This window comes from Balaenoptera borealis (genome assembly GCF_965194805.1).
Source record: "Balaenoptera borealis genome assembly, chromosome: 13".
NCBI lineage: Eukaryota > Metazoa > Chordata > Mammalia > Artiodactyla > Balaenopteridae > Balaenoptera > Balaenoptera borealis.
In genome coordinates, this window is record NC_138870.1 from 20,106,599 (window position 1) to 20,134,511 (window position 27,913).

Genomic DNA, 27,913 nt, shown 5'->3' on the forward strand with positions numbered 1-27,913 from the left:
ATATGTAGCTGGTCAAAACCGTGCCATTTGGGTGTTAAAGACACAAAGTAGGTGGTTTTTACAAAACAAATGTATGTATGAGGGTCTTCTTCTGATTCTTCCTACCTGAGAAGCTTACTTATTCACCCATAACACTAATCTGTAACAGAGCTGAGTGGTAAAAGATAACATTATTTGAATATACAATCAGGCTATAATTAACCAGAGATGACAATTATAAATAACACTGTGTCCCAGAGTTTCCAAGAAACCTGACATACGCAGTTCTTGGGTACGTTGAAACACTTCCAAGAAAAGTAAAGAAATGAAAAATCTTTTAGAAGTCTTCAATTAAAATGTGTTTCAGTACAAATGACTTTCATTATGTGTTTTGGTACATACGACTGGAAAACATTTGTCCCTATCTTCACACCTCTAATTGTTTTCACTGCCCAATTACAGCTTTTCAGAATTAAGACATTCTAGTTGAGACAAGCATGTTGGTCATTTGAAATGTGAAGAAAAGTTAATGTGTATAAGGCTTGTGTACTCAAGAAAACAGATCTCTGCTACAGGTTTCCAATTATCTGGATCTTGGGTCCTGCTATCTCCTTTTAGACTGACGGAAGGCATCTGGCTGAATTACTTTTCCTTCCCCCTTTCCTTTCTCCCAGCTCCTTTCTATCTTTCTCTCTCCTTCATCTTCCCCACTCCTTACATTTATTTCACATACTTTTAGGGTCTAGGAAGTTGGGAGTATTGTTTAAAGAGAGAAAAAATGTCGTCCTTTTGGGAGCGATAGCGCAAATTATAAGAGGAATTTATACATACTGTGTTTCTGTCTTTCGTTAGGGACTGTGAAACAAAATTTCAAACCAACTACAGATCTAACTATGCTTTGGCCATGGATAAAGTTGGGCGATTATAAAAATCTATTAAAAAGGTAGGTATTAAAAAAACGATGAGGCAATATGTCTAGTGATGCTGCTTTATGTGGAAAAACAAGCAGCTATCTTTGTCGAGTCAGGTATATAACTGATCTGACAAGCTCAGTAGTATGGGGTCTTAATTCAGTTCCTATAGGAATTCACACACATAAATATGCCATGATTAACAAACTCATAATTTGATCTAAACTGTAAGCTCTATAAAGGCAGAGGACATATTTTCTTGTTCAATACAGTGCCTCAAGTACACAGCACCGTCCCTAATACACATGGGTGCTAATGTTGAATAATGACTAATTAAAAGATTTAAATTGACATTATTTCATTCCGATAAGTTGCAAGACATAGATTGATCATTAATTTGGTAGAAATGCCGGCTAAGCTATTTCAACAGGAAAAGGCAACCACAGTAATTCCTGCTTCTAAGAGAGATTCAATCTCAAGTGTCAAGGGTAACATAGGGATGAACTAATTCGAATTCTCCTGCTGAAAAGGTTTACTTACGCATTACAAGAGTTTGCCAGACTATGACAATGATAGATTTTTACATTTTTATATTTTACAATTACAATGATACAATTTCATTTTTTAAGATTTTCACTTAAAAACCCATAAAAATATAAGACTATAGTTGAAGATGTAACTCAACTGCATTGAAAGGGCATGGTGAAGAGATTTGGGGGCACAAGCTTCTTGAGAATGGAGACATCTTAATTGGCCAACAGATTCTGGCAGGTATTACTTCAGAAATAGATTTTTTTAAAAAACAGTTACTATAATTCTACAAAAGAGAAAGGAAAATTGAAAGGAGTAGTTTTCAACAGAGGCAACTCTCACTCCTGCAACTCAAATAGGAGGTGCTAATCAGAGAAATAAAATAAAGTCTGATTGTGGAACTTTCATAGGAGGTGGAACAAGAAGTGGAAATAAGGTCCCTAACAATGGACAACTATGGAATAAAATGAATGCAGATGGTTCCACTCCTGTTACTTAATCAAAAGGCTGAGCAGAGTCACTGGAGCCTGCATGAAGTCATGTGTTAGAACAACAGCTGATCTGTATTAGAGAAGATTAACTCGCAGTGCCATGGTGGAGGGCCCAGGATTATTTTATGTACTCCCATTGCCTTACAAGCCGTCAGCACAATTATTGCCCTCCGATGTGAATGACTGATCTGTAACCACAGCTAAACAGCATGCTGCTTAGGGGCCTACGAGCTTCATGAAGATGAATTTCCATACCATCAAAGCGCTTTTAATGGGCTCCCTGATCCAACCACAAGGCCTGTTTTGTAAGTATATAGAACTCAGGATGAAGGCTTCCTGTCCAAAAGGATTTGGTCGGTTGTCACTTGACAATTCCCAGCCAGCACAGGGGAGGAGAGGGGGGGAGATAGGTAGAGTTGTCTCTGCTTTGGAGGATTAAAAAAAAAAAAAGGGTACAGATGCTTGCTGAATGCAACCAACTGCTGTATCCACAGCTGAATTCAATGCGCTTAACAAATAATGGCAATTTAGCTATGCTTGCGAGGAATAGCTTGAGTCACTTTGCATTAGCATCTGGCTGAGTGTTAAACTCATTTCTACATGGGGAGCAGAGAAAAGGAATTTCTGTTCAAGCATCCTTTCAAGAATGTTTAAATATTTGAATATAAATTCCTCTATGCTTGCTATCATTCCTTCTTAGAGCTGTCACTTTGCTTTTCCCCTTCCCTTCTGGTGCTTAGCTAGAAAATGTTTGTGCCCTTCGAGCTGCACCAGTGTTGCTTTCTTATGTTGTGAGACTGCAAGGGATGTACACTTGACCATGCTTTGCTCTCCCCTCCAGGAACAGAACAGAATTGAAGTCATTTCTCCAGCCTTTTGACCCATGTTTGGACCAGAGGAAAAGTACAGTGGTGGCAAGGTCACACCTTCACTATGCAAATTGCTAGCTTCTTAGAGATTATATGTAAAATTCCATATAAAACCTGGGAAACCAGAAAGCTATCCAAATTAGCAATCTGTTCATTCTGGATGATACTGTTTGACTCATAACCTTCCCATGATGATTAACTTTCAAGTTATTACTAAGTAGCTGATCATTTTTTTTCTCTTATCTACTATATCTATTTAGCTACAGGATTTTGAGAAAAGGGGATTCAGTAACTTTAAAATTTCAATTAAAAATACCAAATATGACCAAAAGAAGTATATCACTCCAAGCATTCTATAATAACATAATATTTTTCTGAATAAAATACAATGTAGCTTAGACAAAATAGTTTGAAATTATTATAGCTCAGATAAATCCAGAAGTTTCACTGGACTTAAGTGTAATAATAGGTATACTAATAATGTCCACATTTTAAAGAGCAAACTTTGTTTTATGATCAAGTCAAAATTTCCAATTGTGCAGTCACCTAAAACTTGACAGTGCTTTGCACTGGAAACATTATGACGAGCTCAGGATCTTAGATGCTGAGACTACAAGCATGGGTATCATCCAAGCTTATGCTGATTAAAGAAGATTTGGCATTTTCAAATCCAGCTCATCCCCAAATACGAGTTGAGCATCTCTGTAAAGCAAAACTTTCACTGAGACTCAGGTATTTGAAATGCCACTTCATTTTAATACAAAGTGATGGCAGAAAAGGGGATATTAATTGTCAATAAGGTTCAGATGGATAGCAGAGAATTATAACGCTTTTCATTTCCAGATGGTTTTGATTAGGATGGGCATGAAGAGTTCTGCACTGATGGAGGGAAAAAGGGTGGGAGAGCCGTCATTCCAAGGATGGTGAGAAGAGAAAAAGATAAAGAAGAAAAACAGTCAGGCAATTTAAGTATTTTTGGAAAGTCAGTTATTTTAGGAACTAACCTTTTCTGCTCGGCAGTTATTGAGACCTAGACTATTCACAACAGCCACCTTCCCATCAAGCACCTGTTGTTCCCGCCGAAGTTGTTCCTTCATCTGTCGAGCTTCTTGGATTGCCTTGGTGACAGCATCATGGTCATTTAAATAACCTGAAGATGTAACAGAACGAAGGATACGTTTTGTACAAGTGCATGGATAGGTTAACCTTTCACCATAAAAATCACTTCTTTTCTGGGAATGGCTAGTGTCTGGCATGTACTAATTTCTCAATGGAATCAGTCTAAAATGAATGAATGAATAAATAATTGATGATGACTGATTCACACAGTTACATCAACATGGTGCCAAACATTTGTTATCAAAATGTAATATTTAAGTGAAATACAGCTGTTTCCACATGTTTGAAAAAGAAGTTTAAAATATAATTTTTAGATAAACTTTTTTTAGTTATCTGAATATTCTGTAGTACAAAAATACAACCTATCTTTGGTTTTTTTTCCTATACGGATCATTTGAATGTTACCATAGGATACAGGTATTGATAATAATTACTATTAATTACTGACACTCTCATAGTATTAGAAAGGCCAGTTTAGAGTTTGAGTATGGCTCTATTACGTTCGTTATATACGGAAGGAACAAATCATTGTTAACTGACTGAAAGAAGAGCATTTCCCCCCTGCATCCAACCATGGTGAAATAAACCACAGTTGGCAATGTCTTGTTACAGATATAAACTTGCAATAGTTAAGAGGCTAAGTCTCAAGCACAGAATGTAACCAAGCACCTGTAATTGCTGAATAATAAATTGTGGCTACTGGGTAACTATAATCACACTTAATTCACACTCTTAATAGGATGGTCAAATGACCAACTTGTGCCGCAACTCCACAATCCAGAGTTAGGGGGAAAAAAAAAAAAGAAAGCTCAAATATTTCTTTTAAAGAATAACAGATGTAAGGAGAAAGGCTAATTTTAACTGAATTTTAACTCTGGTCATTTATTTATTGACGCACATTATGCTGATAATCTGCATGATTTTAGGGTAGAAGAGCGATGGGAAGGGATTGTTTTGCAAATATTGAAAGGAAAGCTAATATATCATCTTTCACTCTCCCTATCTTTTAACTAGGGCATAAAATGGCATAAACTGAATCTATAATATGAAATTGCCCAGAAAAGGGACTTGTTTGTGACATGAGGCTAAATCTAAGCAGATCCATTGGTGAATTGTGACAGATGGAGGGACTGTGAGACAGAAGGCAGGCACTAATCACACATAAAATGACCGGCTTGCCTCAACATGTTCCATGGATTCCAGCAAACTTTACACTCTAATCCATTTTTAGAACAAAAAACATCTGGGCCATAAATCCTCTAATCTGCCAAAACACGCTATTAAATCCCATGATTTGTTGAAAAACACTAAGATTAAAGAAAGGAAATATAAAATGGCTAACTGCCGTGTTAGGAAAGTGTTATTAATACTCTTTCTTTGTCTCAATTATGAATGTTCTGGTACTAAAGAGCCTTGTCTAATCATGTCAGATTACACGACCTCGTCGTATTGCTAGACTCTTCTATCTGATCTGCCGATTGCCAAAAAACCTAGAATACTTTCTTGCTGCTTAAACATTTCTATTGAAGAAGCTGATGTCAGATTAGCGCAGTGCTTCAGAGCTGGAAGGCTTCTAAATGATCCATGTCCTTCCCCCTTACTATGCACAGACTCAGCACCCTCCTCTGATCTCCTTGAGGCAGAAAGAGAAGTTCCAGGGTCGGCGATAGAAAGGGGAGCCTTGAGAGCTACTATATATTTTGCTTTTCTGAGCTAAATTCATTGGAATGTATTCAAAAGAACAAAACATCCTTGTTCATTATAAATACAATATGAATCATGAACAACTATTTAGATCTGGGTCAGCCCTTTAGGGTTAATATGTACTTAAAATTACGGTCGTTTTTAACCTTACATTATCCTCAACATCTGGACTTGGTTCTCCTGCACAACCTTCTTAATATATTATTCTTGAACTCATTCTGTTCACGAACACTACCACTCTAGAAAGAAATGCAGCTCTTAAATGACAGGGATGGTCTTGGTATGTGTTCGTTTAGTAAAAGATCTTAAGAGGATCAGCCTTTTTTCCTATCCTCTAACCCCTGTTTATGTACAGCCTGGTTCCATGTGTTTTTGTAGTCTATTTAGCTTCTCCAGAGCACAAATATATTTGAAATGATTTGGCACATGACACTGAATAAAAGTATGAATTCTTTATGCTTTTTAGGCACTGCCAAGATAACACTGTGTAGGAAAAATCATTAATATAGATGCAGAAAGGATGCATCTATTACTACAAGGGTGAATAACTGACAGACATACATATGTTCTGTAATGGCTATTTCCAATGTGAGATGTGTTTGTGTGCAGGTGGATATAGGTGCTCGCTTTAAAAGAAACATTCTTGCTTTCAGAGACTTGAATTTTAGTTAAAATGCTATATGAAATTCTAACATTGTATCTGCTGTGTTAAATCATAAAGCCGTTTACATATTACAGAGTTGAATCATAACAGGATTGTCTGCTGGTTCTTTACATTTTGTTCTCTTCACAGTCACCAACTTCCCAGTTTTGCTGATTCCCTCTCTCAGTAAATGGCCTCACCTCCAATTCTGGAAAGACCAATAAGGCTGAACTCTCACCTTCCTGCCCACCCTGACTCCTACCCCAGGCCAGCTTCAAATCGATCTCCATGTAGGCCCACTGCCACCTCCTGTTTCAATGAAAATGGCACCGCTACTTTTATTCAAGGCAAATCCCCCAAACTCATGCTCTAGATTTCTATACCTCTCTACCGGTTATTCTCTTTCACATTTACATCATCCACTTGAACTTCTCTACTATCGTTACCACCTCAACTTGTAAGTACTTAAGATTCTCCTCCTGAAACAAGCAAATAAAGTCTCTTAACTTTGTGTTGCCCTCTCGTTCCAATCCCGTTTCTTTACCTTCCAAGCCAAGCTTCTCAAAGATTCATATCATACTCTCCCATTCCTTCCTCACTCTCCCATTCCTGCTACAGTCTTGTTTCCACACCCCTTGCTCTTTCAAATGCCAAACCCAAGGGACACTTTCCGTCCTGGCAGAAACAGCACTGACAATCCCTTTGTTACTGACACTCCTTCCTTCCTTGTTTCTCATCATAGCACTGGATCCTCATCTCTGACTTCTCCATCTTCATATCCTTGCCTGGGATCTTACTTCATTTGCTACTTAGATTTGGTCCAAGGTTTCCATTACCAGAAAATAATTTGTGCTTTGGAGTTGGATAAGCCTAAATTAAAATCCTAACATTGCTACTTACTAGCTATATAAATTGTACATATTGTTTTACCTTTCTAAATCTCACTGGTCTTATTGGTTAAATGGACTAACCTCACTAGATAAACATGACATTGTGAAGATTAAATGAGTTAATATAGTCTCTTAGCATAATAAATGGTCCATGAAAGTTTTTCAGTAACTGTCAGTTTACAAAATGGCATAGTGAAATAGGTAGAATTTGGGCATTGGATTCAGATGGATCCAGGTTTCTGCTTCTTAGGAAGTGTGATATTTGCCAAATTATAACACTTAATTTCACTGAGTTTCCATTTCTTTCAACTGTAAAATGAACATAAGGTTGATGGAAGAATTAAATGAAATAACACATGTGCAGGAGTAGATAACACTTGGTACACCTGAGGAGGCAGTAAAAAATGTTAATTCTTTTCTCTTTTTTCCTCTTTCATTTTCCCTATATGCTCATCCTCAGCAGTCTTGTTGCACGGCTTTGACCATTATGATAAAATCTGTGAGGGGATATCATTTCTTGTTGGCACAGAGGTTCAGTGAAATGGGAGTCACCCATTAGAGTTCAAAGGACCCCAAATGATCACTTGCTACATTTTATTCTGCCTTCATTATATATTCAGGCAGCAAGTACATCTTAGGATCAGAAGGAAGTGTTTAGGAGAGGTTTGGTGAGCTTCTTAGAGGGAAAATGGGAGGGCAAAGGCCAATATGGCTTCCAGTTAGTGCCTCAAATGAGATTTGGGAAATGCAGGTTAGGGATCATTAATGTAAGAAATGTATGAGAGTCTGTGACTGTGTTACATTTACCAAAATTTGATTTTTTTTATACCTTGGTGTTTCTTCTTAACCATAACCAACAAAATTCTCAAAATTAAAATGGTCCCTGTTATATATTTTCAGGGGCAGAAAAAGAGGGACAAACCGGAAAGTCCAATCTTAGAGGGGATAAAATCTAAACAGAAAGAGTGAGTAAATGGCTGCTCCACAAGGGAAGAACCTGTTAAAAGGTAGAAGGAAAAACAGTAAACTACTTGTAATGAGTTGAATTGTGTCTCTCAAAAAGATATGTCTGTGCCCTAACCCCTGGTATCTGTGAATGTGTCCTTATTTGGAAACCGAGTCGTTGCAGATGTTTAAATTAAGGATCTTGAAATGAGATCACGCTGGATTTACAGTGGGCCTTAAATTCAATGATTCGTGTTCTTCTAAGAGAAAGGAGATTTGACACATAGACACAGGGGAGAAGGCCACGTGAGCGTGGAGGCAGACACTGGAGTTATGCATCTGTAAGCCGAGGAACACCAAGGATTGCCAGTAGCCTCTAGGAGCTGGGAGAGAGGCACGGAACAGATTCTCCCTCAGAGCCTCCAGAAGGAACTAAACCCTGCTGACACTCTGACTCTGGATTTCTTTCTAGCTTCCAAATAGTAAGAGAATAAATTTGCTTTAAGTGACCCAGTTTATAGTAATTTGTTGTGGCGGCCTTCCAAACCAACGTACGGCAATTGGTCTTAAGGATGTTCCTAACACTCAAGGGGTGATCCCAAGGACGGTAGAATACCTACCGCCTGCCTCAAACCCTTCCTGATTTCCAGGTACACGTACCTACCAGGCTTCTCTACTGGAATGTCCCATGCAGCATGGCTAGCACAGAATTCATCGTCTTCCTACTGCCTCAATCCGTTCTTTCTACATTCCATATTCCCTTTCCAGTTGCCCATCCGGTCACTTGGGAGCCATCTAAGATACCTCCTTCACCCCATATGTACAAAAGACAACCAAGCTCTGGAGTTATGCCTCCTCCTCAGCTCTCAAATGCACTTTTTCTCGATCCCCACTGGCCTCTGCTTTCGCTAAAGCCACCTCGTATCTCACCTGGACTAATGCCTTCACCTCTTAACTCGTTTCCTTATCTTTAAGCTTACATCCCTTGAACATATCTCCTACTCTTCTTCCAGATAAAGCATTCCGAAATATTCCAAAAAAGGGAATTTGAATCACGTCACTTTACCTGATTAAAAACCCATCTCTTACTACGCTAGTGCTTAAAGGAGCATTTCATAAGTTGATGATCTGTATATTCTGTGAAAAAATAATTCCATGTTCAAAAAAGTGTGGGAAACACTAAATTAAAGTTAAAAAGGTTTCTTCATTGCTTGTCTTCTCAAAATCTTGAATATGTTCATGTGCACTGTGAATCTTCCAGAGATAACAACAGTATGTAGAGTTTCCCAAATATCCTGGAACAAGAAACTCTTTAATGTTCCCCCAAAAACATCATTCTGGGATAAATTCCAAACACTTTAAAATGGCCTAAAAGTCTCATGATATCAACTCTGCTTATCCTTCCTGCATCATTTCCTGCTGGTCTCTCAAGACCTCTGTGCTTCAGCTGCACAGAACTATTTCCTGTTCCAGGGACAGGCCCTCCTCCTCCCCACCCCTCCTCTGTCTCCCAAGCTTTTTTCTTATACTGAAATAGTGGCTTTCTGGTGTGTTTGGGAATTTACTCAAGTGTCACCCCTTCTGTAAGGACCTTCCTGACATACCCTAGACATGCTCCTTGGCAACCTTAGTACTTCCCATCTCCATGCTCCTGTAAAACCCTGGAGATGCTTTTACTGTCACATTGTCTTTTGTTTTCCTAAATTTATCTTTCACGCCAATCTATGAGTTATTTGAGGGCATTTTTTTTCTTTCAGTCTTTTATTCCTTTGGCCCGTGGTAAGGTCTGTTGAAGGAATAAATGCATATTTCTAAGTTGAAAGTAGCTGCCTTTATAATTCCAAGTTCACTGATTATCTATGTCATCATATCAATGGAAGCTTGAACCATATGACACAGATTTCTTAAAATTCATGGATTTAAAGGATGCTATCAGGGGTAATACAAATTCTTATTTACCTCATTTAATTATTTTATGTAGGACTTTTCAGCTGTAGTAAAAGTAAGGGCACATGAGTTTCAAGTAATTTTCAACAAATAATTTTTTCTTCTATTTTTTGAGGTCACTTAATCATCATCAAATTTTTGGCACCCTGATATGTAGCCATTTCTTCATCTGTGAAAATTCTTGAGAATTAGATAATAAATGTGAAAGCAATTTGTAAACTGTAAAGTGCTATGCAAATATTAATTGTCAGCTGTTAAATAATATCCCTAACTTCCTGATAATCCAATGGCTTTCTATGAAATGGTTACAATATTGTTCAATAACCCACCCTCACAGAAGTTTTTTCTCATTTAAAAAATGTAAATTAACGAAATTTTAAGGTAAAATCCTCCTTGACGTCATCATATTTTAAATTAGCAAGTTGTAGAAATAAAATATCACATTACTGGACTTGAAAATATTTCCCTTAATTTTACTGAATCAGTGTGCATCTCCTACATTTGCTCAGTGAAGTTTTAATTTTCATGTACTAATGGCTCTGAGGAATGAAGGGCAAGAACAGTATGTTCCAATATCTTCCAAAGACATGACACAACAAAGACTGTGGGTATCTAAAGCCTCAGTCCGAGACTTTCATCCGCTTATCCTCCAGACTTAGCAAAATGTATGGCATAGAGAAGATACTCAATACTCATTTATGGGATGAATGAGGGAAAGGATAAATAGATGACTGAGAAGAACATCTAAGGCAGAGAGGCTGCCAATAGGCAACAACTAAAAAGCAAGCAAGCAACCCAGAGACTATGCCTGTAAGTCCTCAAGCTCCACTGGCTGTGAGTCTGAGCAAGTTACTAGGTGGTCATGTACATTTGTTTTCTTAAAATTAAAATAGCGGTAATAGCCACAGGGCTATCTACATTGGGACAGGAACTTAGAATCCCTGGGTAAGCACTTAACTTCTTTTGTTTTTTTCTTTTTGCCCTTGGGATTATTTTTAATTGGAAAAATAGCACACAATTATACATGGATTTTCTTTCCATAAGAAAATATATATTTAAAAAAATATTTTGTTAAATACAAGCCCTGGGTGTTACACAACTGTTGACTCAATTTCAATCTGTCCTTGGTTGGGAATCAGAAAGAAGATTCATAGGACACAAGATATACCCAGTTCGCTTAAATTCAAAGCACACAAACCAAGTATCAATAGTATAGCATTAAGCTAAACAGCAATGGCATCAGGAGTTCTTGAGACATCTCAGGTGCAGATGCTAGGCCCTCGACCTCGGGAGGAATATTCCATTGCAAGAGATGAAACTGAAGTGCAAGGGGATCACTTCAATTTAGGAATGAAGCCCCTCTCATCCCTCACCTAACTTTTATACTATTCCAAATAACTCTTCTTGGAGAACAAAGCACTTAGCTTCTTTAGGCCTCAGTTCCTTACCTGGAATATAACAATTTCTGACTAGATGACAGGGATATTTGCTCTGTCTAGTTAAAGGTCTATAATTCTAAAATAAGCTGCAGTGAAAAAATAGACTAAAAATGCTTTGATAAAAGTTTAGAGTGTTATACATATGCACAGCATAGGTTGAAAAGGCCAATAAGGGAAAGATAACATCTGGTCAAAATTACCCATCATTCTTCTGAACTATTCGTGCTTTTTAAGGAGCTTTCTTTGGAGCTGCCTACCATTTGCATACTATACAAAAGTATTCTTATAGAATACACTGTAATATTGCTCACCAACCTCAAAAACTCACTTTCTTTATTTGTAGCTAATAGATATATAGCAAAGAGCCGCATGTCATTAACGATAACTTAAGTTATCTTTTGGTTCACGGTTTTCCATGGATTATTAATGGCATAACACATTCATTCTTCTTTCAGGGGTGACCTTTACAACACCATTAATGCTCACAGCTTTTATCCAACTACATTATTACTCATTACAGTTTCAGCTTTCAACATCTGCATTTGTTGAAAAGAGAAAAGTAAATTGTAGTGGCATCAAATCCTTGGAAAATATGAGAGATGTGTATGTGGCAGAGGGACATTTCAGGGAAAAAAAATAAGAGAAGTTTTAGTAGTGGAAAAAGTCAGATGATAAATGTCATTAAATACATTCTTGTCTTTCTAAAATATTTTGTCATATTTAATCCTTGGAATGCTGAAGTAAAAAATCCTCACATGACAAAAATTGCAAATATATTAGTTATTCCCTTAGTTAAATATTCCAGTTCTGGGGATATTACAAAAGTAGCTCATATACCAACACTGCGATATTTATGAGCTTTCATGTCTATTATGCAAGTGAATCGTTCTTGCCAAATAAAATATTTTTTTCTTTTACATGCTTCGGACATGAAAGCAAATCTTATCTTGGTGTCCATTTAGGATGTTGAGCAGAGTAACAGAGAGATCATAACAGAATGGTGCACAACGATAAAAGGAACACATATGCCCCAAACCATTTTCAAACCTCTCAAAAACCTCAGTTTTCGCTGTTTCTTTTCTCACTGCTGCCCCACTGGCCCAGACTGACTTCCACTTTGCAAATAATCTGGAATTCAACGTTGTAGAGATAGAAGCATTTGAAATACACTCCTTCAGCTTTCCTTCTGTCCATCCCACAATTTCTGTGTAACTGTACCTCTTTTTTCCTCATTTCCTTCAGTCTTAGAGAAAAGAAGGGGCATTTCTTCTTTCCAAAGGTAATCCTCTCTCATTTCTTCTTGCTCTGTCGTCACCCATGCACTCTTTCATATCTATAGATCTCTCCAACTCACCTTTGTTTATATATATATACATATGATTTCCTATTCTAAAACCTTCCACTACTCAGCCTTCTCAAAATACAATCCCTTCTCAACCCCAAGGTTACAAAAAGACTGATCCATATATCAGCTGCACTTTCTGTCCTCATGTTCTTCAAATCTTTACAACAACTGAAGTTCTGCTAAACCATTCTACAAAATCTCTCTGTTACAGTCTACGTGGCCACAACCTCCAGCTAAATCCTAAGGCGTTTCTTCTTCATGTTCTTTAACTTTTCTACAGAATGTGACACCACTGAATAACCCCTCCTTTTTCAAACTTTAATTTGTCCTAGGCAAGCAGGCCATTGCCTTATCTCCATTCTTATTCTAGGATCCTCACTTGTTCTTCAAGAGCTTTCCCCCTAAAAAAAGCGTGGTGCTTTAAAAATATGTTCAAAGATACTTTGATAGTCCTTCCTTCAGAGTTGGAGCCTAATTCCCCTTTCTTTGAGTTGGGCTGGACTTAGTGATTCTCTTATAATGAAAAGAATAAAGCAGAGCTGACTGTGTGTGACTTTGGAGACCAGATCATAAAAGGCACCATGGCTTTCTCTCTGCTCTCCCTGCTGGACCACTCACTCTGGGGAAAGTAAGCTGTCATGCTATGAGCAGCTCTATGGAAAGACCCACGTAGCAAAAGAACTGAGGTCTTTAGGCAACAGCCATGCGAGTAAGTCATTTTGGAAAAGGATTGTCTATCTCCAGTAAAGTCCTAGGCCCTGGCTTCCATCTTGACTGGAACCGTAAGAGAGACCCTAAGCCAGGATCACCCAGCTAAGCTGCTTCCAGATCCTGACCCTTAGAAGCTATGAGATAATAAATGTTGGCTGTTTTAAGCTGGTAAGATTTAAGTTAGTTAGTTATACAGTAAGAGATAACTAATACAGCAGGTAATACCTGTGACTCTTTACCCCACTTCTTTTCTTACCATATACTTCTTATATTCTTATTTGCTCTGATGGCTTCCAGAACCTCATTAAGGAATAATTTCCATGTCTAAAATTATAGCACCCCTTTCACATATCAGATTTGCATTAACAATGTCCTCCTGAACTTCTCTATCTAAATGGCTTCTTAAGTTTCAAATTCAACACTTACTGAATTTTTATGTTTACGTCTTCCCCCAAACCTGTTTCTACTCTGGTCTTCTCTTTCACAGTTCAGGGAGGCACTATTCTGTCTATTTTATAAATTCAAATTCCCAGACTCTTCTGTCTCCAGCTTGAACCTCACCCGGTACGTTCCATTGTGGATAAGTTACATCAATTCTTTTTTAATGACACCTCTTCAATCTATTCTCTCCTTTGTTTTATCATTGCTTATTTCTATTTCGTGTAACTTATTCTTGTCCTACGCTAAAACAACGACTTCCCTGATTCCAGTCCCTTTCTGCTGTCAATACTCTTCTTAAAGTTCTAAGCAGATTGGTGTCTGGAGAAAAAGTCAGAAATTTCTTAGGATAGCATCAAATCAGATTCCATCTACCTCTTTCAGTTCTGACTCTGATCACTCTCCACTACACTCATTCTATATGTTAGCCAAATCAGTGCATTTCTCAAAAATGTGATATTTTACTCTGGGTTCTATTTTACAGCCTAAAATGCCTAGGGATGCATCTCTTCTTAAAGGCTCCATTTGATTAGCCTATCCTTCAGCCTTCCCAAACAGAATCTAATACTCTCCTCTTCTTGACTCTAGCATTGTTATCTGTGCTCTGGAATAGCACTCACAATAGCTGATTTGTACTATTAAGATACATGACTTCCCCCCAACTAAACCCTAGCTGGGGTTTGTGCTAGTGGTCTGTGCTAGCTTCCTCATAACTGTATGAAAATAATAAGCATCAATAAATGTGGGTTGAAGTAAGCATTGGGTTGGCCAAAAAGTTCGTTCGGGTTCGCTGTAAGATGTTATGAAGACCCCAAACGAACTTTTTGGCCAACCCAACATTTACAGTCTAATTTACGTGTTACTAAACTAAAACTATTGGAATTTCTTAAAAGTTAGCTTATAGAAGCATTTTCTAGTGTTTGCTTACTCTACTGAAATGACAATTATGGAGAAGCAAAGAGACCGACTTTTTATAATACTTTGGTGTGTACAAGTTAAGTTTCAAGCGACTCGGAACTGAGAAAAAACTGACATCCTGATGGTTGGCTGCTCATCCAGGCAGAATGTATTTCATCATTACGTATACTTTGTACACATCACACAAAATGGAAATAAATTTAAATGACTGAAAAGGCAAGTCACCTAACAACAACAATCTGGAACCATTGCTCTCTGTGATTAGTCAGGCCTCTTTTTCATAAACTTAAGAACATCAGTTATATCAACAAACGTAACCAGTTCAATGAGATTCTCAGGGGGACATTATAACTTGGACTTCAGTTATAAATTTCAATTGCATGTTTAAAACAGACTTATGAGGTTCATCATATTGAAACTCTCCTATGGAACTAAAGCCATGCAGAGGGTATGCGTGATTTGCCATTAAAAGATGCTTTCATTCAATTGCCATAAATAGAAAATCAGCAAGAACAAAAGAAACAGAACTTACCTATTGTGCTAACTCTGGCTGAAGGACTAGCTAATGATGCTGGGACAGAGGCTTTGAGGGGGCCTGCCCCACTGTTTATTCTCAGAGCTGGCATATGGGGAGAGGTGGGTGATGTGGGTGATTTGCCATCAGAGGTCTTGGGTTTAGCTGATAGGTTCAGTGGCTGTGCCACTTCATCCTGCAATGATCATTAGAACATGAGCTGTGATAAGGAAAGTCTGATTAAAAATGCCTAGAAAAACACAGGTATACTGCCTGTCATTTCCCATCAAATACTCTACCAGTGATCTTAACATTCAGTCTGAACATAACAGTGTTTGGTTAGCTGTCAACAACAGCACTTTCAACTACATATCATAAAAAAACCTTTGGTATAAGAGAAAGTACATGTGCACTTAACTATCCAGAAAGCATATAACTGATGACACCTGTAAGAAATATTCTTAAGGAAGATATTATTTGTACTATTCATTTTTATTGAGAGACAATGCATAATTCACATGAAACTATGATGTAGATTTTTTTTTTTTCAACCTCCAAAGAATAGGTGTTGAGTCCCAAGCATCTTTGGACCCTGGTGCTTAGAGTACCCAGAATATCCCATCACGGAGGAGCTAAATGGTGTGTACCTCTGATTAGAACTGTTCTCCAAATTAAATACAAAAAAGAAGAAAACTTTCTAACTCTCTTAGAAAATAATCTTTTCTCCTAGGTTTCACAGAAACACTTTAGGGTTTGATCTAAAAATGAACATAAACATAATTAGCATTATATTAATATATACTATTTATTTATATGCAACACTGTTCTAAACACTTAATATTACATTTTTAAAAATCCAGATTTGTTTTCCAGATTTTCCTTACCGTGTACTACATGGTAGTATGAAGAGCTGCATGTGGTCAGCTCAGCATGTATGGCAATTTCCAATTGTTCTAGGCTTGAATAGGTCAAGTTTACATTCTATTTTATACCTTTCTACATTAGCTCTTATGTAAGTTCATACGTAAAATTTATGGATACAATTATCACTAAAATGTCTATCACAATATATAAGATCAGATAATCTTAACATTATATTACTTTTCTTTCACTGCAAAGAGAGTTATTCTTTTTTTGTGCTCTAAAATTGGAATATTGTGTCATTTGTACTTTAGTGTTTACCTTATATCCAATTTTACATAGGTATTATTGGAGAACAAAAATTTAGTATCCACTTAGGTTCATCTTCATGAGTTAAGAACACAAAATATCTATCAGTAATAGCAGGATAACTTGTTGAAAGTGGATCAATTTAGAATCAAATGGTGTGATGTGGTGACATGGAAACACATTAATCAATGTGTATAAAATTTGATGTATATATTTACCCCAAAGCGTTGAAATAAATCACTTTACAAAAGTGGTAAAAAATGGTATATAATATGATATTTCAAATTTATATTTTTAAAAGTGATTTATTGTTATTTGATTCCATGGTTAGCTTCACTTAGGAAGCCTATGAACAGGCTAGGGAAAATTAAACTTGAACATTTTTTTTCAATTCTATTTTCTGTCTCAGAGAAAATAACAATTATTTGAAAATCCATGAGATAATTCAAATGGCAATCCGGGATCATGTTAGATGCATAATAAATTATTGACCATGATATCAAATTTATATGAATTCACAGAATCTTGGAAGGAAGTAAAATAATTCCATGACTGGCTCAATATACAATTTTGAACTAAGCATTTTAAAAACTACAGGGCAAAAATCCCTTCCAGATCTTTCAACATTTAGTTGAGCTAGTCAGCCATAATCCTTATATATGATGGCAGATCCCCAGGAATATTGTCTTTTTTTCCCTATACTCCAGTATGGATGAGAACTTCTCAAAATGCGATCCTTGAACTGGTACCATCAGCACCACCTGGGAACTTGTTAGAAAAGCAAATTCTCAATCTTAGAAACTTTGGAGGTAGGTTCCAGCAACCTGTGTTTTAACAAGCATACCCAGGTGATTCTGATGCATACTAACATTTCAGAGACACTGCCTTATATAGTATAAAGGGAGATTATTAAAAATTTTTATTTACTAGGCTTCAAAACCCTTTAAAAATCTTCCTTAATATAAGGAGGTAACATTGAAAATATGTAATGTTATCTCAATCTTTAAAATTTTATCAGAACATATCATATGCTAATAATAATAAATGAAAAGGTATATGCATAATAAACAAAATGCTACTGAGATTCAGTGGGCCAATAAGGATTAGAATTCAGATTTTCTCCCCCTTATTCAGCCTAAATATCCTGTCATATCGGAGCTTTATCAACTATTTACTATGCAACTGTAAATATTCTAGGCACTTTTTCCCTTATGAAAGTTGTACCTGCTTAGTACTTTCTATATGAAACTACAGGCTTTTGTCACGATAGTCTGAAAACTTCTTTTGACAGCATCACAACTCTTGGAAAAGTTTTGAGGGGATACCTGGAGAAATTACAGGTCGCTGTTTCACTTGACTGTGCAGAAAGAAAGGAACATATTCCCAGAGTTGCAACAGAGATTTATGAGTACAGAGGAAATCAAGTGTGGGTGTGTGTACTGGGGGAGAGGTGGTGTCCATGAAGATGATGCAGACGTGGGTGCTGATGGGGTGAAATGTCATACGCTTAGCTTTAAGCATTAAGAACTATTACATGCGCATACTAAAAAATGACTACCAAAGCACTGATTAGAGCAAGAGACCCACTGGAAATCTTAATATTCTCCTGTATTCGAGGCAGCACAGAAGTCTGAAAGCCAAAAAGTGCAAAGCCCCAAGGACATAATAGAGGTTGACAGTTCCAAAGTTGATAGAAATGTCATTCAAAATTGCCCTTTCATTCTCTTTCATTGTGTGACCAGGCTAATAGTGTATTAATAAGAACCCACATGCTCGATCCTTATACTGGTAACTATATAAATAATTTTGACCCATTATATGATATTATTTCACAATTTGCTTCTTTTCATAATTTACTACTGAGCTACTGTACCAAATGCCCATTACTCATGAAGAATACAAAAATTACAGTAGTTTCCCATTTTCTATTAATTATTTTTCATTTGACTAGATGAAAATTTTAAAACCCTAACTATAAAATGGAACTGGACTATTTATTTATGACATGCATTGTCATAATTACGAATATGCACAATAAACGCAAAAGGTAAGGTTTTTTCTACGTTGTTTTTTCATTTGCGATATCTTATTATTTAGGAGAAATGTGAGAGCTTAGCATGATTAACCAGTATTCTTAACAAATAAAACATACATTTAAAAATTATAAATAAATACTTTACATATAAAAGAATGTAAGCAATTTTCAAGGTCAGGAAAACAGTGGAAAAGATAGCATTTCTATCAAGTACACTGTCAGGCAGTGAGGAAAGCGATTTCCTTTTAATTACTTGTCCACTTGTTGAATGATGTTGCCAGTTGAAACTTTTGGAAATAGCATATTTCATACTTATTTCATTTATACAGAAAGTAATAGTTAAGAAGAATCCTACGTAGCTGTTGAGTAGCTCTAAACTTGTATATGATAATTATAAGGCAAGCATTTAAGCTTAAGTAAATGTGTAAGCTAGGGTAAGCAAGTTTTAACTAGCTGAAGGCTATATTCTACATAGTTATGGAATCACTATAAATATTTCAAATCATTTATTTAATCTTTAATACGGTGAAGTAATGAATAACCTCAGAAAGGAAACTAATGCTCAGAAAGGTCTAATGAAACCTAGTTTTTGGACTCAACATACAATACTCTTTTCATTTACATGACGAATTTAAACTTAAAGAGATGATGAAATATAATTTCCGGAATTCAGCCCTAACCATATAATTCTGTCACATAATAAACCACATAAAGTTCAGTACACATGCAATAAAATGAACTAATACACACATTTGGTACTGTATACATTAGTTTAAAAGTTAAAGCACAAATTGTTAACTTGTTTTGGTGATTTTTTAAATGCTCCTCTGTTCTCTACACCATACAGCATCGAAAATTTCCTTCACTAATGCTAAAGACTTATTAGACTATTCTTTGAGAAAAATACCAAAGTTTCATGTACAATATGGCAGAAAATATAACAATTCATACAATAATGTGCGAGAATACTATTTTGTACATCCAAATACAAGTTTTAGGAACCAATTCATGATTATACATTCCCCTAATAAGGAATTATCTAATCTTAGTTAGATAAATCTAAAATCGTTAACAAGAATGCAAAACGAGGACAATCCAAAAATCATATAGTTCAGGCATGTTCTACTTATTTAGCTACTATGACTTGTCTCAAAGCAAACATTTCACTTAACACCAGCTGTGGTCACAGTACTAGAAATATTGTGGCGGTTCTAACGAATTTGTATCCCGATCCCACAAACATATAAATTATAAATGAGATAAAGAAAAGAATTTGACACAAATATATTGCCTTAGATGCGCTGAAGAAATACCAGTTGTGATCATGAACGCAGGGATGATTCCACAAAAACTTAACACTGTAAAATAACTATATAAAGTTAAAATATATTTCATTCACATGGTTTTCAAATCATAAGTTTATGCTAGGCAAAACATGTTATTCTATTATAACTGTATCATATCCATAATTTTACAATGTGCAGAGACCAAATTAGTTAGGAAATCAAACATAATTTATCAAAGAAAAATCATTCTCCAGAATCCTGGAGGGTTATTTCTCTCTCCCCACTCCTTAGCCTTCATTCATTTTTTTGCTAAGGAATTTTAATAGAGAACTAGAGAACAGGGATACCAGTAAAGAAGTCTATTTCTTTCTTCCTATTTGCACTCTTGTCCTTCACAACATAGAGCTATACCCACATACAGGATTCTGGACCACAAGATGTACCATTAAGGATGTGCAAATGATTATATCTTTCAGAATAAAACTTTCATCTTTATTTACTTCTTTATTCATTCTCATTATCTAATTGATGATCCAGTTCATGCCATATCACACTTGTCCCCAAATTCCACTTCCTTAAATATTTACCTAAAGTAGTTATTGAAAATCAAACATTTATTTGGCAGTTAACAAATTTATAGCACTCTGATGACAAAGAACAAGAACATATACATTTATTCAATCATCCATCCATTCGTTATTTATTGAATGGATTTCAACCATTTAATAATGGCTATTATATGTTGGGCATTAGAAAAATGGAAATCACTTGACATCTAGGCATGTGGCTTTGAGACTTTAGTTTTGTGCGGCCAGTAATAAAGGAACAAAGAGGCACATTTACTTTTTATTCAAGCCCTAGGTATAGAGGTATGTGGAACTGTGTCTTATTTTAGCTGAATTCTTGAAGGACAGTTTGTCTACGCATTTAATACGTTGTTTCATTTATAAATACGCTTTGATTCTTTAATAGCCATGCAATGACTTAATAAAATATATATATATAATTTCAGGCTACTTCCTGTGCCCAATTTGAAAACTGTCCCCATACCTATCTATCATAAATACTCATGTGTAGTAAGTAGCAATACTAACATATGGGAGGAGTAAAAGCATTCATGAAACATGCTGCAAAATTAATCACGATACTGTTATTATCCTCTCTGATGAAATAATCGTATTAAATTAAGTAGGGAAGCTACATGACAGGCGGAATTGCACAATGTGCACTGAGGCCGCACCTCTCTTCCCTAGCTTGTGTTCACATTCATCTTTTTCTTCTTCTGTCCCTATTGTTCACTGTAAGAGCCCTCTTTCACCTTTCCCACCCAAATAAGGCTTTTTTTCCCTACGGTTTAGTAGAAAAAACAGTAAACAGTAGGGAGAAAAACAAAACAAATATCATGAGATCTACAAAAAGACTGGTGTGTCCTTGATTTTTCCTTCATGAAGAATTTAGATGAGAAAAGGTTTACGTTTATGTGCAAGAGTCAATTAAAGTAATATAATATAAAACTAAGTGTAACAATCTTAAAATTATTTTCTTAGCTCCTGAAGAATTAGGAATCCTACTCAGGTGGTCACCCCAACTCTATACTTAGTAGCTTCCTGTCACCGGAAAATCAAGTTTATCATCTTCGAGAGCATGTAATCCTGAAGTCCTTTTCATGAACACACCCTTACTTTTGATCTTCCAGATTGCAAGATGCCTTGTTAACCAGGTAGAGAGAACTCCAGGAATTCTCTGATGGGTATGCTTTTGCTGTGTTAATGTTACCATTAGACTTGATTGCCATTTAAATTCAAGTCTTAAGTTATTTAGCTGACGGTAATATGGTCTAGCTTCTCATTTGCCTTCCTCATTTTGCCATTTTACACTTTTGCTTAATGTACACCTGCTTCTTTTAAAAGTGGATGTTAGCAGTGTAGTTGGGGAACATTTGCTTCAATGTGTTAATTACACATCACTTTTACATTTATAGTGTTGGCCCTTAATTAATTTAAATGTGTTCAAATCGTACTCATCATTTAATTTGTTGTTTAAAATGCCCCCTGTTCTTTCCCTGTTAATACCTAGATAGTTTATTTTCCTTGTTTTCTGACTTCATTGATTTAAAGCCTCAAAACTGTAAATTATACCCACAAACACACCTATACACATATTTGAAAACAAGGAGAGGAAAGATTGTGGCTTCTGGAATATCAGTAATATTTCACATTCATTTTTTAATGAAATAATTTCTTTGAAATTTCTAAACCAAATAATGTCATTCTTTCTACACACAAAGTTCTTCTGTGATAGCCGGCTTCCACGATGGCCCCCAATAATTCTTGCCTCCTGGTATTCCCCTCCCACAGTGAATAGGACTGATCTACATAACCAACAGGATACTGCAGAAATGACAGTTTGACTCCTGATGCTAGGTCATAAAAGACATTGCAGCTTACACTTTCCTCTTTCTTGAATAACTTGCTCTGAGGTGGCAGGGTTTCTCAACTTCGGCACTACTGATTTTTGGCTGAATAACTCTTTGTTGTGAGTGACTGTCCTGTGCATTGCAGAATGTTTAGCAGTATCCCTGGCCTCTACCAGTAGATGCTTGTAGCACTCCTGCCCAAGTCGCAGCAACCGAAATTATAGCCACACACTGCCAAATGTTTCTTGAGGGACAAAATCACCCTCAGGGGTAAGTCAGTTGCCATGTTGTGAGGACACTCAAACAACCAATGGAGAGATCCACCTGGCAAGGAACTGAGGCCTCCTGCCAATAACCAGTACTTCTATGTTAGGCATGTGAGTAAGCCACTTTGCAAGTGGATATACTAGCACCAGTCAAGTTTTCAAATGACTGCAACCCCAGTGAATATACCAGTACCAGACAAGCTTTCAAATGACTAACATCAGTTGACAACTTGATTGCAACCACATGAGACTCTTGGCCAGATCCACCCAAGTAATCTCCTCTCAAATTCATGACCCACAGAAACTGTGTGAGATAAGTGTTTGTTGTCTAAAGTCACTAAATTTGGGGATATTTTGTGAGGCAGCAATACTGAATCCATCCTCTAAAAGAGAAGACTGTAGCCAATATATGTTACGTTCTTATATGATTCCAAAGCATTTTTTACCAAGACCTCATTTTTACTCCTGGAAAAATACTTGTTTCTCATTCTTCAACCATAATATGTGAATACATTTCATGAATCTTCCTCAGTTTTATTTACTTGGAGAGCTAGTTGTCATTCTTTTCTCCTTTTTCTTTCCTTCTCTTTCTTTTAATATTTCCTCTCCCTTCTCTTGAACATTTCTAACTTAGCTTTTGAGACTTTAATTTTAGATAAACTCTCTATCTAACTGCTACTTTTTATTTTCAAAACGTTCTAAAAATAAACTGTAGAAATATAGTTTCTGTACATTTACTTAGAAGAGTGTCATATGGGAAGATCTTCGGCTCACAATACCAAATGAAAACCCACTCACAGAAGTTCTGCAGAGTAAATTTTCTGAACTATTTGAAAAGGAGAAGAACAGGAGGAATACAAGTGTCAACAATAATATTTGATGAGAACAGTGATAACACGAAACAGTATAAAATGTATGGTGCTTCAGATTCACCTTTGTTTAACCTCTGGTCCCTGGACAGCTTCAAATTCCTAATAATAATCATTATTTTGTCCTATGGTATTCATTACATCTGGATGATTGCTATTATCTTTTAAAATGATTTACAGTTCTTCGACCAAGAGGCTAAAAGAAAGCACACAGCAGTAAGAGTTGATGTTAATAATCATACCAGTTCCTTTTATTAAACTCTAAATGTAAATCTCCAAAAGCTTTTAAAAAATGCTTTTAGAGAAATTAGAGTTGGTCATTCCGTGTACAAGAAGAATTAAATGTTTTCTTGGCACCACCTGATCAGCCCTTAAACTAATAATTAGAAAGCATTTGTCACTGTTACTTTTCTGTTAGCTCCACTTGAATATATGTGAAAAAAACCCCAAGAACTCCAAATTTATCAGATGTTGGAATGGATTCACATGCAAAAAAGCAGAAGTCCTCAGAGCAATACAGATTCACAACATGAAATTTAAGGAAGTAGAAGCCACACTGATCAAATTCTACTACCACCTCTATGGTGGGGATGGTACTTCTACCTGTACCTGAATGTACAGAACCAACCTCTCTACCTCAATCTACAAAAGGAATTAATATCAAAAGAACAGCAGAACAATATAAAAAACACCAATACAAATGAGTGTAGACTCTTTGTCCCATTGGGGTCACATAGAGCAGAGGTAGATATATCACATGGAGGCCTATTATTCAGGGGGAGGAAACACTCATAAAACTGTGAAAAGAATGAGTTGATCTTGCAACAAAACAAAATAAAATATTTGGAATACTCAGAGGGCTAAAAAAAATTCCTTAAAAAATATCTAGGGATTCAATCTTTTAGGGACTGAAATTTTTCGAGATCCTGGGAAAAGTTTGGTCTGGTTATAAGCAGATAGATCATCTTTATTTACTTATTTAAAAGAATTTTTTTTTCAACATCTTTATTGGAGTATAATTGCTCTACAGTGGTGCATTAGCTTCTGCTGTATAACAAAGTGAATCAGCTATATGTATACACATATCCCCATATCCCCTCCCTCTTGCGTCTCCCTCCCACCCTCCCTATCCCACCCCTCTAGGTGGTCACAAAGCACCGAGCTGATCTCCCTGTACTGTGCAGCTGCTTCCCACCATTCATTCTACATTTGGTAGTGTATATATGTCCATGCCACTCTCTCACCTCGTCCCACCCCACCCTTTCCCCTCCCCGTAGATCATCTTTAAATAGCCAATCCAGGAGAAAAAAGGAGAAGAAATAGAAGGCACAGTCATACATAAGTCATTTAATACTAACTCTAACTAATTAAATCCAAGTCCTCATTTCCAATTCCCCCACATGCACATATAGGCACAAATCCCCAACAGTCTGGTGACTCCACTCTGACTGACTGTTTCATGTTTAATACAGTTATGACAGTTAACCACTGTATTGGTGTATTTTTGGGAGACTTGAGAAAGGGCCAAATTGTCTAAGGTACAGAACTCTGGGGAAGGATGGACATACACACGTGTGTCTGTGCGTATGAGTATGTGTGTGTGTGCAATGGATTTGACAGTGAATGAAACATAAAGCAAGAAGGTTAGGGAAGACTAAGGCAGCACCCTATTATTAGTGACTATAACAATCATCCCACTATATTTCATTTTATTGCATTAGTTGTTTTCCTGAATTGTTGATGGCAAAATAATCAGATTTTAAATAGTTTAAGAAGACTTTACTCTTTAAAGGGATCTTTACGGATTGGCTGAGTACTCCCGCTCTTTACAGTACAACTTTCTTGAGGGTAGGCATTAGTATATTAATTGTCTTTTATTACCCACATATACTTTGAGTAGAAAAAATACTAAATATTAACTAATATATAATTACATGGACAGTTAAGTTTAATCACTGACTAACTCTTGATAAACTCTGTTTCTTTCTATTTTTTTTCATAAAGTATTTAAAAAATTCTTACATCTACATACAATGCAAATGTCATTTTGACTAGTGAATAACAAAATAGGAGCATATGCACCACCATAATGTATCCCTCCATATTTGAATCTCTTCAAATGAATTCCCACCACTTGAGTTTCAGGGTTCTTCCCAGTCTTCAGAACTTTGCTCCCTTTTCTTTTTGCCCTTAGGGTTGAAGCCTTGACATCTTTGGGGCTCACTGATTTTTACTCAGAGATGTCACCTTACAGAGCCATTGTTAGGAACTTCTTAGTGACAGGCTTCCTATTAATTTTTTTAAAGTTTTATGTATGTATGTATGTCTATGTTGGGTCTTTGTTGCTGCGCGCGGGCACAACTCTTTGTTGCAGTGTGCGGGCTTTTTCATTGCGGTGGCTTCTCTTGTGGTGGAGCATGGGCTCTAGGCACGCGGGCTTCAGTAGTTGCGGTGCTCAGGCTCAGTAGTTCTGGCTCGCGGGCTGTGGAGCACAGGCTCAGTAGTTGCGGCGAACAGGCTTAGTTGCTCCGCGGCATGTGGTATCTTCCTGGACCAAGGCTTGAACCCGTGTCCCCTGCATTGGCAGGCGGATTCTTAACCACTGCGCCACCAGGGAAGCCCCTTCCTATTAATTTGACCTGAAACTTTACTAGGTCAGTACATCCAAACTACAACTCTTTTTCACGCCATTCATTGCAGAGAACAAGGGGCAGTCATTGAAAACAAAGGATTAAGAGTCCAAAGATAAGTAAAAATAAAACGTAAATGCAAAACTCATTTCTCTCACTTCCACTTATCTTAACCCAGAGCAATTTTTACCCGTCAGATTAAGAGCAGTATTAGTGATCTTCCTTTCTGAATATAGATTTAGAAGAGTTGTCCTATTTGCCCTGGTTTTATTTTATTTTATTTTTCTCATGTGATAGGTTTATTCTTTAATTTGTTCCATAAGCATCTTTTTAGAAATTATTCCCAACTGTGCTAGTCATGGGGGAGAAGGAATTTATATTCCAGTTGGTGAAGCAATATATAGACACTAAACGACACAACAGTTTAAGGCTATGGAAGCTGCTAGAAAATTGTAATACAGTTAGTTAGCTCTTGAACAACTTGGGGGTTTGAGGCAGTGACCCCCTTGCACAGTCGAAAATCTGAATATAACTTTTGTCTCCCCCAAAACTTAACTACTAACAGCCTACTGTTGACTGGAAGCCTTACAGATAACATACAAAGTTGATTAACACATATTTTGTATGTGATATGTGTATCTACATATATTTGTATGCATTCATGACATACCTAACTTTTTCTTAATTTCTTCAGTATTTCTAGGCTATGCAGTTTGTCTGCAAGTTTTTTCAAATTGTCACAAATCTCCAAAAAACTTTCCAATATATTTGTTGAAAAAAACCTTTGCGTAAGTGGACCCATGCAGTTCAAACCCATGTTGTTTAAAGGCCAACTACATTTAAAGAAATATGATTGTGATTAATCTAAAAGAGTGTCATGAAAGAAATTCTTCTGAAAAAAACCTGTATTTTATTTAGTCTAGATTATTTAGACCAAACTTTGTCACAAATGTGGTTGATTCACTAGTCTAGGACTGGGATTTGGATTTTGGATCTTAGATATTTAATTTAAATGCAATTTTCAGAACTTTTTCAAAAGGTTATAATTACCTTATTCTGTTGATCCTGACATCTCTTTTTCTGAAGAGTTTGAAAACACAGAAAGGTGTCAAGGGCAGGAGCTCTTAGAACATTTAGTCCTATGAAGTTTGCTATTTGGGATTAGATGATTATTACCAGAAATAAAGATTATTTTCCCTTCCCTGAGATATTCATCAAAAGCAACTGCTTTCTAATTGTGACTGACAAAGTATTTTTTTCCTTTTTCCTTTTCTCCTAATTAACCTACTAGAGAGCGAATAAAACAAAAGGCATAGTATATGCCTAATTGAATACAAAAATTATGCAATTTTTACCTGGGAACTTCTCCCCACTCCAAAAGAAATGCTGATTTTATAAAGCAATTTTGTCATCAAGAGAGCTAGTTTCGGGACTTCCCTGGTGGCTCAGTGGTTAAGAATCCACTTGCCAATGCAGGGGACACGGGTTCGAGCCTTGGTCCGGGAAGATACCACATGCCGTGGAGCAACTAAGCCTGTGCACCACAACTACTGAGCCTGCACTCTAGAGCCCACGAGCCACAACTACTGAGCCCGTGAGCCACAACTACTGAAGCCTGTTCACCTAGAGCCTGTGCTCCACAACAAGAGAAGAAGCCACTGCAATGAGAAGCCTGTGCACCGCAACAAAGAGTAGCCCCAGCTCGCCGCAACTAGACAAAGCCCTCGCGCAGCAATGAAGACCCAATGCAGCCAAAAATAAATATATAAATAAACAAATTTATATAAAAAAAAGAGAGCTAGTTTCCAAAGAAGAAATAAATGCTAATAATTCTGTACACTATTGTT

At 36.6% G+C, this 27,913-nt stretch overlaps 1 protein-coding gene across 8 annotated transcripts in view; it reads right to left on the bottom strand.

Moving 5' to 3' along the window:
- The window catches only part of SOX5 (SRY-box transcription factor 5), a 993,423-nt gene that overhangs the window by 28,022 nt on the left and 937,488 nt on the right, over window positions 1-27,913 (bottom strand). For all 8 annotated transcript variants that reach the window (XM_082351965.1, XM_082351966.1, XM_082351963.1 and 5 more), the window contains 2 exons: window positions 15,413-15,590; window positions 3,786-3,931 (listed from right to left, as the gene is read on the bottom strand). In XM_082351965.1, coding sequence (XP_082208091.1) covers window positions 3,786-3,931; window positions 15,413-15,590 — 324 coding nt within the window. The remainder of the gene's footprint in view (window positions 1-3,785; window positions 3,932-15,412; window positions 15,591-27,913) is intronic.